The 12656-nt window shown below is 43.1% G+C and overlaps 1 protein-coding gene across 1 annotated transcript in view; it reads left to right on the top strand.

The window, feature by feature from the left end:
• Positions 1 to 12656, top strand: part of LOC129862930 (mucin-5B-like) — a 63010-nt gene that overhangs the window by 38097 nt on the left and 12257 nt on the right. The window contains 3 exon segments of the mRNA XM_055935033.1: positions 2003 to 2046; positions 2160 to 2368; positions 9493 to 9728. Coding sequence (XP_055791008.1) covers positions 2003 to 2046; positions 2160 to 2368; positions 9493 to 9728 — 489 coding nt within the window.

Genomic DNA, 12656 nt, shown 5'->3' with positions numbered 1-12656 from the left:
ATTGGGATTTGACCTGTTAATGTGTGAAAGTTAAATATTTCCCCCCCCCAAAAATTGAATTTCGCACGCTGCCTTTTCAGTGGAATGTGGGGGGCAGTTTGAGAGCTATTTGTTATGATTTGAAATTTAAAAACAATGTTATATGTTATATTCACAATAAGGTATTAACAGGTCAAATCCCAATAAGGTAATAACAGGTCAAATCCCAATAAGGTATTAACAGGTCAAATCCCAATAAGGTATTAACAAGTCCAATACAGCAAATGTAAGATAAACATCTTGTGAGCCAACATGTCCGATTTTTTACAATGTTTTACAGCGAAAACACCACGTATATTTATGTTAGCTCACCACCAAATACGAAAAAGCACAGACATTTCTTTCACAGCACAGGTAGCTTGCACAAAACCCCCAAATAGAGATAGAATTAGTCACTAACCAAGAAACAACTTCACCAGATGACAATCTTATAACATGTTATACAATAAATCTATATTTTGTTCGAAAAATGTGCATATTTCAGGTATAAATCATAGTTTTACATTGCAGCTACAATCACAAATAGCACCGAAGCAGCAAGAATAACTACAGAGAGCAACATGAAATACCTAATACTCATCATAAAACATTTATGAAAAATACATGGTGTACAGCAAATGAAAGATAAACATCTTGTGAATCCAGCCAATATTTCAGATTTTTTAAGTGTTTTCCAGCGAAAACACAATATAGCATTATATTAGCGTACCACAATAGCCAACCACACAACCGCATTCATTCACCGCAAAGGTAGCGATCGCAAAAAAACAGCAAAAGATATAAATTTATTCACTAACCTTGACAAACTTCATCAGATGACAGTCCTATAACATCAGGTTATAAAATACACTTATGTTTTGTTCGAAAATGTGCATATTTAGAGCTGAAAACCTGAAAATGGTTATACATTGTGAAAATGTAGCAACTTTTTCCCAGAATGTCCGGATATATTTCTGACACTCACCTAATCTGACCAAAGAACTCATCATAAACTTTACTAAAAAATACATGTTGTACAGTAAATGAAAGATACACTAGTTCTTAATGCAATCGGCGTGTTAGATTTTTTAAAATAACTTTACCATAACAAACAGCTTATGTTATAGCGAGACAGCGCCCGCAATAAGGGCGGAAAATAGAACTAAACATTTTCCACAGAAATAACATCATAAATGCTTCCTACTTTTGCTGAGCTTCCATCAGAATCTTGTACAAGGAGTCCTTTGTCCAGAATAAATCTTTGTTTGGTTTTAGAATGTCCTCTTCTCCTGTCGAATTAGCAATCAAAGGTAGCCAAGTGGCGCGAAGTTGTCCATCTTCACCAAACGCAGAGAACGGAAACCGCCAAAACTCCTGATAAACGTTGAATAATCTGATAAAACTATATTGAAAAAACATACTTTACGATGATATTATCACATGTATCAAATCAAATCAAAGCCGGAGATATTAGCCGTCTATACCGAAAGCTTTTCAGAAGGCAATCCAGGGTTCCTTCCCGCGCCTTGCTGAACAAAGGAAATTTGGGGTCACGTCATTCCAAGAGCTCTTGTTCGACCTCAGATCAAGCTAGACACCCCATTCCACCTTCCACTGCCTGTTGACATCTAGTGGAAGGCGTATGAAGTGCATGTATATCCATAGATTTCAAGCAAATGAATAGGAAGGCCCTGGAACAGAGCCTCGATTTCAGATTTTTCACTTCCTGAGAGGAAGTTTGCTGCAAAATGAGTTATGTTTTGCTCACAGATGTAATTCAAACGGTTTTAGAAACGTGAGAGTGTTTTCTATCCAATAGTAATAATAATATGCATATTGTACGATCTAGAATAGAGTACGAGGCCGTTTAAATTGGGCACAATTTTTTACCAAAGTGAAAATAGCGCCCCCCCTATCCCAAAGAAGTTTTAATATTTTATTTGACTTTGAAAAGGTACTGTAACCTCCTTCTTTCTTTGTCAAGTCGTTGCTCATCAACTGAGGCCAGTTGCAGCTATGATGTCCAAGGTAAAGAAAACCACTACAATCTGAAACTTTAGCCTACATGATTACCAAGAAGGTAACATGACAAGATGATTACATGATAATAACTTGTGTTCCCTGTGATAATCCTATTGCAGCTTGCTATTGTTTATACGACGGCAGAACATTCCCGTATGGAGCGACCATATATCACACATCTGACGGTGATGGGACCTGTATTACTGTCATCTGCAAAGAGAACGGAACCATTGTCCGGATTATGAACCCCTGTCCCACCACCCCAACTCCAACAACTACACCAAGTGTGACAACAACACAGATATCCACCCAAGCACCGACCACTATTGTTTTCTCAACTCTTACCACTACCCCAACAACAAACCCTACCACTACCACAACAACCACTACCCCCACAACAACCCCTACCACTACCCCCACAACAACCACTACCCCCACAACAACCACTACCCCCACAACAACCCCTACCACTACCACAACAACAACCCCTACTTCACCAACAACCATTATACCGACAACAACCCCTTCCACTACCCCCACAACAACCATTACCCCCACAACAACCCCTACCCCCACAACAACCACTACCCCAACAACGACCCCTATCATTACCCCCACAACAACCATTACACCGACAACAACCCTTTCCACTACCCCCACAACAACCATTACCCCCACAACAACCCCTACTTCACCAACAACCACTTCACCCACTACTACTCCACACTGCTTGACCAAGACTGTCTGTGATTGGTCAGACTGGATTGACAATCACTATCCTTCATTTGGACCAGAAGAAGGAGATTATGAAACCATAGAAAATATAAGGAAATCTGGCATTGATATTTGTAGCCAACCGAAGGAAGTAGAATGCAGAGCCAAAGAAAACAGCCATGTTCCCTTGTCCGAACTAGGTCAAAATGTTGAATGCAATCCCTCCGTTGGACTGATATGCCACAACAAGGATCAAGGCATCCCACCAATATGCTACAACTACGAGATCAGAGTCAGATGTTGTGTTGATGTTTGTAGCAATGAGACAACTACCACCTCAGAAAGGCCCACAACAACCAGTACAACATCAACAACTACCCCAACAACAACATCAACAACAACTACCCCAACAACAACAACAACAACTACCCCAACAACAACAACTACCCCAACAACAACAGAAAGTCCAACAACAACAACAACAACTACCCCAACAACAACAACAGAAAGTACAACATCAACAACTACCCCAACAACAACAACAGAAAGTCCAACATCAACAACTACCCCAACAACAACAACAACAACTACCCCAACAACAACACCAGAAAGATCAACAACAACAACAACAACAACAACAACAGAAAGTTCAACAACAACAACTACCCCAACAACAACAACAACAGAAAGTCCAACAACAACAACTACCCCAACAACAACAACAACAACAACAGAACGTCCAACAACCACAACTATGTCAACAACTCCATCCACGACAACAAAAGTAACAGAGGAAGTTACAACTGGTCCAGAATCAACAATATCTACTACCACTACCACCACAACAACAACAACAACCACAGAAAGCCCATCAACAACAACAACAACATATTCTACAAGTGAAACAACAGAGGAAATTACAACTGGAACAAAACCAACAACATCGACAACAACCATTACACCTTCAACAACCCCTTTTTCACCAATACCCACGTCACCCTCTACTACCCCACACTGCCTGACCAAGACTGTCTGTGATTGGTCAGACTGGATTGACAATCACTATCCTTCATTTGGACCAGAAGAAGGAGATTATGAAACCATAGAAAATATAAGGAAATCTGGCATTGATATTTGTAGCCAACCGAAGGAAGTAGAATGCAGAGCCAAAGAAAACAGCCATGTTCCCTTGTCCGAACTAGGTCAAAATGTTGAATGCAATCCCTCAGTTGGACTGATATGCCACAACAAGGATCAAGGCATCCCACCAATATGCTACAACTACGAGATCAGAGTCAGATGTTGTGTTGATGTTTGTAGCAAATAGACAACTACCACCTCAGAAAGGCCCTCAACAACCATTACAACATCAACAACTACCCCAACAACAACAACAACAACTACCCCAACAACAACAACAACAACTACCCCAACAACAACAACAACAACAACTACCACCTCAGAACAACAACAACAGAAAGTTCAACAACCACAACTATGTCAACATCTACTACCACAACAACAAAGGTATTAGAGGAAGTTACAACTGGTCCAGAATCAACAACATCTACTACCACAACAACAACAACAACCACAGAAAGTCCAACAACCACAACTACAGTGGGGCAAAAAAGTATTTAGTCAGCCACCAATTGTGCAAGTTCTCCCACTTAAAAAGATGAGAGAGGCCTGTAATTTTCATCATAGGTACACTTCAACTATGACAGACAAAATGAGAAGAAAAAAAATCCAGAAAATCACATTGTAGGATTTTTAAAGAATTTATTTGCAAATTATGATGGAAAATAAGTATTTGGTCAATAACAAAAGTTTATCTCAATACTTTGTTATATACCCTTTGTTGGCAATGACAGAGGTCAAACGTTTTCTGTAAGTCTTCACAAGGTTTTCACACACCGCTGCTGGTATTTTGGCCCATTCTTCCATGCAGATCTCCTCTAGAGCAGTGATGTTTTGGGGCTGTTGCTGGGCAACACAGACTTTCAACTCCCTCCAAAAAATTTCTATGGGGTTGATATCTGGAGACTGACTAGGCCACTCCAGGACCTTGAAATGCTTCTTACGAAGCCACTCCTTCGTTGCCCGGGCGGTGTGTTTGGGATCATTGTCATGCTGAAAGACCCAGCCACGTTTCATCTTCAATGCCCTTGCTGATGGAAGGAGGTTTTCACTCAAAATCTCACGATACATGGCCCCATTCATTCTGTCCTTTACACGGATCAGTCGTCCTGGTCCCTTTGCAGAAAAACAGCCCCAAAGCATGATGTTTCCACCCCCATGCTTCACAGTAGGTATGGTGTTCTTTGGATGCAACTCAGTATTCTTTGTCCTCCAAACACGACGAGTTGAGTTTTTACAAAAAGTTATATTTTGGTTTCATCTGACCATATGACATTCTCCCAATGTTCTTCTGGATCATCCAAATGCTCTCTAGCAAACTTCAGACGGGCCTGGAGATGTACTGGCTTAAGCAGGGGGACACGTCTGGCACTGCAGGATTTGAGTCCCTGGCGGCGTAGTGTGTTACTGATGGTAGGCTTTGTTACTTTGGTCCCAGCTCTCTGCAGGTCATTCACTAGGTCATTCCCAACCCCCGTGTGGTTCTGGGATTTTTGCTCACCGTTCTTGTGATCATTTTGACCCCAGATCGAGGGAGATTATCAGTGGTCTTGTATGTCTTCCATTTCCTAATAATTGCTCCCACAGTTGATTTCTTCAAACCAAGCTGCTTACCTATTGCAGATTCAGTCTTCCCAGCCGGGTGCAGGTCTACAATTTTGTTTCTGGTGTCCTTTGACAGCTCTTTGGTCTTGGCCATAGTGGAGTTTGGAGTGTGACTGTTTGAGGTTGTGGACAGGTGTCTTTTATACTGATAAGTTCAAACAGGTGCCATTAATACAGGTAACGCGTGGAGGACAGAGGAGCCTCTTAAAGAAGAAGTTACAGGTCTGTGAGAGCCAGAAATCTTGCTTGTTTGTAGGTGACCAAATACTTATTTTCCACCATAATTTGCAAATAAATTAATTAAAAATCCTACAATGTGATTTTCTTTATTTTTTTTTTCTCATTTTGTCTGTCATAGTTGAAGTGTACCTATGATGAAAATTACAGGCCTCTCTCATCTTTTTAAGTCGGAGAACTTGCACAATTGGTGGCTGACTAAATACTTTTTGCCCCACTGTATGTCAACAACTCCATCCACAACAACAAAAGTAACAGAGGAAGTTACAACTGGTCTAGAATCAACAACACCTACTACACTACCCCAACAACAACAACAACAGAAAGTCCAACAACCACAACAACAACAACGACAACAACAACAACAGAAAGTCCAACAACAACAACAACGACAACAACAACAACAGAAAGTCCAACAACCACAACATCAACAGAAAGTCCAACAACAACAACAACGACAACAACAACAACAGAAAGTCCAACAACCACAACATCAACAGAAAGTCCAACAACAACAACAACGACAACAACATCAACAGAAAGTCCAACAACAACAACTATGTCAACAACTCCACCCACAACAACAAAAGTAACAGAGGAAGTTACAACTGGTCCAGAATCAACAACACCTACTACCACAACAATAACAACCACCACAGAAAGCCCATCAACCACAACAACAACAACGACAACAACAACAACAGAAAGCCCATCAACCACAACAACATCTAAGACAACAACCTATTCCACAACAAGTGAAACAACAGAGGAAGTTACGACTGGTCCTGAATCAACAACACCTACAACAACCACTACACCAACAACAACAACCACCACAGAAAGCCCATCAACCACAACAACAACAACAACAAGTGAAACAACAGAGGAAATTACAACTGGTACAAAACCAACAACACCGACAACAACCATTACACCACCAACAACAACAACAACAACCACAGAAAGTCCAAAAACAACAAACACAACATCTATGACAACAACAACAACAAGTGAAAAAACAGAGGTAATTACAACTGGTACAAAACCAACAACACCGACAACAACCATTACACCACCAACAACAACAACAACAACCACAGAAAGCCCATCAACCACAACAACAACAACAACAACAACAAATGAAACAACAGAGGAAGTTATGACTGGTCCTGAATCAACAACACCCACAACAACAACTCAGATGAGGACTACCTCTGAGGAAACAGCCACCACCAAACCATCTACCATAACAACAGTCTTCTCTGTAGTCACACATCCACTATACACACAAGCAACTCAAAAGCAAAACTCAAATTTGACAACAACCCCTATCATTACCCCAACAACAACCACTATCATTACCCCAACGACAACCCCTATCATTACCCCAACAACAACCCCTACCCCAACAACAACCACTATCATTACCCCAACGACAACCACTATCACTACCCCAACAAAAACCCCTACCATTACCCCAACAACAACCCCTACCATTACCCCAACAACAACCCCTATCATTACCCCAACAACAACCACTATCATTACCCCAACGACAACCACTATCACTACCCCAACAAAAACCCCTACCATTACCCCAACAACAACCCCTACCATTACCCCAACAACAACCACTACCATTACCCCAACAACAACCACTATCATTACCCCAACAACAAACCCTACCATTACCCCAACAACAACCCCTACCATTACCCCAACAACAACCCCTACCATTACCCCAACAACAACCCCTACCATTACCCCAACAACAACCCCTACCATTACCCCAACAACAACCACTATCATTACCCCAACAACAACCCCTATCATTACCCCAACAACAACCCCTATCATTACCCCAGCAACAACCCCTACCATTACCCCAACAACAACCACTATCATTACCCCAACAACAACCCCTATCATTACCCCAACAACAACCCCTACCATTACCCCAACAACAACCCCTACCATTACCCCAACAACAACCCCTACCATTACCCCAACAACAACCCCTACCATTACCCCAACAACAACCACTATCATTACCCCAACAACAACCCCTATCATTACCCCAACAACAACCCCTATCATTACCCCAGCAACAACCCCTACCATTACCCCAACAACAACCACTATCATTACCCCAACAACAACCCCTATCATTACCCCAACAACAACCACTATCATTACCCCAACAACAACCCCTATCATTACCACTACTCCTACCCCTACCATTACCCCTACCACCTCCACTACCCCTACCCCTACCACAACCCCTACCCCTACCACAACCACTACCACTACCACAACCCCTACCACTACCACAACCCCTACCACTACCCCTACCCCTACCACAACCCCTACCCCTACCACAACCCCTATCACTACCACTACCACTACCACAACCCCTACCCCTACCACTACCACTACCACAACCCCTACCCCTACTCCTACTCCTACCACTACCCCTACCCCTACCCCTACTCCTACTCCTACCACAACCCCTACCACTACCACTACCCCTACCCCCACCACAACCCCTATCACTACCACTACCACTACCACTACCACTACCACAACCCCTACCCCTACCACTACCACTACCACAACCCCTACCCCTACTCCTACTCCTACCACTACCCCTACCCCTACCCCTACCCCTACTCCTACCACTACTCCTACCACTACTCCTACCACTACTCCTACCACAACCCCTACCCCTACCACCTCCATTACCCCTACCCCTACCCCTACTCCTACCCCTACTCCTACCCCTACTCCTACCCCTACTCCTACCTCTACCCCTACCCCTACCACTACTCCTACCACTACTCCTACCACTACCCCTACCACTACCCCTACCCCTACTCCTACCACTACTCCTACCACTACTCCTACCCCTACCCCTACTCCTAATACTACTCCTACCCCTACCCCTACCCCTACCCCTACCCCTACCCCTACCACTACCACTACCATTACCACAACCCCTACCATTACCACTACCACTACTCCTACCATTACCACAACCCCTACCCCTACCACCTCCATTACCACTACCACTACTCCTACCACTACCCCTACCACTACCCCTACCCCTACTCCTACCACTACTCCTACCACTACTCCTACCCCTACCCCTACCCCTACTCCTACCACTACTCCTACCCCTACCCCTACCCCTACCCCTACCCCTACCACTACCACTACCATTACCACAACCCCTACCATTACCCCTACCACTACCACTACCATTACCACAACCCCTACCATTACCACTACCACTACCCCTACCACTACCACTACCACTACCACTACTCCTAGCATTACCACTACCCCTAGCATTACCACTACTCCTAGCATTACCACTACCACTACCCCTACCACTACCACTACCCCTACCACTACCCCTACCACCTCCATTACCACTACCCCTACCACTACCACTACCCCTACCACTACCCCTACCACCTCCATTACCACTACCACTACTCCTACCACATTATGTTTTTGCACATACAAAATCTACATTTCCCTTCTGGTAAGTTTCCTTCATTAAAATGATCAATTCTGATTACATAATGCATTCATACACTTCATGTAATATCTATTCATTATTAATAATATGTTTTTGTTTAGGTTCCTTGATATATAATGAGACTGACGGGGCAGGCTTGTGTTTCACCTCCTACTGTAACTCAAGTTGTATTGTTGAGAAACAAGCCAGACCATGTCCCTCTACGACCCCAGCTACAGTCAGCACTGTCCCAGCTACAGTCAGCACTGTCCCGGCTACAGTCAGCACTGTCCCAGCTACAGTCAGCACTGTCCCGGCTACAGTCAGCACTGTCCCAGCTACAGTCAGCACTGTCCCAGCTACAGTCAGCACTGTCCCAGCTACAGTCAGCACTGTCCCAGCTACAGTCAGCACTGTCCCAGCTACAGTCAGCACTGTCCCGGCTACAGTCAGCACTGTCCCAGCTACAGTCAGCTACAGTCTCAGCTACAGTCAGCACTGTCCCAGCTACAGTCAGCACTGTCTCAGCTACAGTCAGCTACAGTCAGCACTGTCCCAGCTACAGTCAGCACTGTCCCGGCTACAGTCAGCACTGTCCCGGCTACAGTCAGCACTGTCCCGGCTACAGTCAACACTGTCTCAGCTACAGTCAGCACTGTCTCGGCTACAGTCAACACTATCTCAGCTACAGTCAGCTACAGTCCCAGCTACAGTCAGCACTGTCCCGGCTACAGTCAGCACTGTCCCGGCTACAGTCAGCACTGTCCCAGCTACAGTCAGCACTGTCCCGGCTACAGTCAGCACTGTCCCAGCTACAGTCAGCACTGTCCCGGCTACAGTCAGCACTGTCCCAGCTACAGTCAACACTGTCCCAGCTACAGTCAGCACTGTCCCAGCTACAGTCAACACTGTCTCGGCTACAGTCAGCACTGTCCCGGCTACAGTCAGCACTGTCCCGGCTACAGTCAGCACTGTCCCAGCTACAGTCAACACTGTCCCAGCTACAGTCAGCACTGTCCCAGCTACAGTCAACACTGTCTCAGCTACAGTCAGCACTGTCTCAGCTACAGTCAGCACTGTCCCAGCTACAGTCAGCACTGTCCCGGCTACAGTCAGCACTGTCTCAGCTACAACAGAAGCTACACATACTACAACATCTACATCGTCCTCGACTACACCTTACGTGGACTGTGAATATGTCAATCCACCAAGAAAGGTAATGAAGTTAACTGAATTATTGTGTTTCTTAGTTATAGTGTTGTGTAGTACGTAGTGGTGTGTAGTTATAGTGGTGTGTAGTTATAGTGGTGTGTAGTTATAGCGGTGTGTAGTTATAGTGGTGTGTAGTTATAGTGGTGTGTAGTTATAGTGGTGTGTAGTTATAGTGGTGTGTAGTTATAGTGGTGTGTAGTTATAGTGTTGTGTAGTACGTAGTGGTGTGTAGTTATAGTGTTGTGTAGTTATAGTGTTGTGTAGTTATGGTGTTGTGTAGTCATAGTGGTGTGTAGTTATAGTGTTGTTTAGTCATAGTGGTGTGTAGTTATAGTGGTGTGTAGTTATAGTGTTGTGTAGTACGTAGTGTGTAGTTATAGTGTTGTGTAGCTATAGTGTTGTGTAGTTATAGTGTTGTGTAGTCATAGTGGTGTGTAGTTATAGTGGTGTGTAGTTATAGTGTGTAGTTAGTGTTGTGTAGTTATAGTGGTGTGTAGTTATAGTGTTGTGTAGTTATAGTGTTGTGTAGTTATAGTGTGTAGTTAGTGTTGTGTAGTTATAGTGTTGTGTAGTTGTAGTGTTGTGTAGTACGTAGTGTGTAGTTATAGTGTGTAGTTATAGTGTTGTGTAGTTATAGTGGTGTGTAGTTATAGTGTTGTGTAGTTATAGTGGTGTGTAGTTATAGTGTGTAGTTAGTGTTGTGTAGTTATAGTGGTGTGTAGTTATAGTGTTGTGTAGTTATAGTGTTGTGTAGTTATAGTGTGTAGTTAGTGTTGTGTAGTTATAGTGTTGTGTAGTTATAGTGTTGTGTAGTTATAGTGTTGTGTAGTTATAGTGTTGTGTAGTACGTAGTGTGTAGTTATAGTGTTGTGTAGTTATAGTGGTGTGTAGTTATAGTGGTGTGTAGTTATAGTGGTGTGTAGTTATAGTGGTGTGTAGTTATAGTGGTGTGTAGTTATAGTGTTGTGTAGTTATAGTGTTGTGTAGTTATAGTGGTGTGTAGTTATAGTGGTGTGTAGTTATAGTGGTGTGTAGTTATAGTGGTGTGTAGTTATAGTGTTGTGTAGTTATAGTGGTGTGTAGTTATAGCGGTGTGTAGTACGTAGTGGTGTGTAGTTATAGTGGTGTGTAGTTATAGTGGTGTGTAGTTATAGTGTTGTGTAGTACGTAGTGTGTAGTTATAGTGGTGTGTAGTTATAGTGGTGTGTAGTTATAGTGGTGTGTAGTTATAGTGGTGTGTAGTTATAGCGGTGTGTAGTTATAGTGGTGTGTAGTTATAGCGGTGTGTAGTTATAGTGTTGTGTAGTTATAGTGTTGTGTAGTTATAGTGGTGTGTAGTTATAGCGGTGTGTAGTTATAGCGGTGTGTAGTTATAGTGGTGGGTAGTTATAGTGGTGTGTAGTTATAGCGGTGTGTAGTTATAGCGGTGTGTAGTTATAGCGGTGTGTAGTTATAGTGTTGTGTAGTTAGAGTGTTGTGTAGTTATAGTGTGTAGTTATAGTGTTGTGTAGTTATAGTGTTGTGTAGTTATAGTGTTGTGTAGTCATCGTGTTGTGTAGTTATAGTGGTGTGTAGTACTTAGTGGTGTGTAGCTATAGTGGTGTGTAGCTATAGTGGTGTGTAGTTATAGTGTTGTGTAGTCATCATGTTGTGTAGTTATAGCGGTGTGTAGTTATAGTGTTGTGTAGTCATCATGTTGTGTAGTTATAGTGGTGTGTAGTACTTAGTGTGTTTACTTTCAGGACTAAAACATACATTTTCAACTTTAGGATGGTGAGACTTGGAAGACAGACAACTGCACTACTCAAACTTGCCACAGGGGTGTAATTACCACGACGTTTGTGGTCTGTGAGTCTGTAGAAAAGCCTGTGTGTGAAAATGGATACCCACCAGTGAAAGTCTATGACGAATCAGGTTGCTGCTATCACTACGAATGTGAATGTAAGTTCAAAACGTAATGTTTTTAATTATCTTCTCTCCTTCTAGACATACTTCTATCCCAATGTAGTGCACTCCTTTCAACCAGGGGGAATAGGGGCCCAATGTAGTGCACTCCTTTTAACCAGGGGGAATAGGGTCCCATTGTAGTGCACTCCTTTTAGCCGAAGGGCAATAGGGTCCCATTGTAGTGCACTCCTTTTAACCAGGGGTAATAGGGTCCCATTGTAGTGCACTCCTTTTAACC

This window comes from Salvelinus fontinalis, chromosome 9, assembly GCF_029448725.1.
Source record: "Salvelinus fontinalis isolate EN_2023a chromosome 9, ASM2944872v1, whole genome shotgun sequence".
In the NCBI taxonomy this organism is placed as follows: Eukaryota; Metazoa; Chordata; class Actinopteri; order Salmoniformes; family Salmonidae; genus Salvelinus; species Salvelinus fontinalis.
The sequence above is the reverse complement of the archived record's forward strand: the minus strand, read 5'-3'. Positions and strand labels throughout refer to the sequence as shown.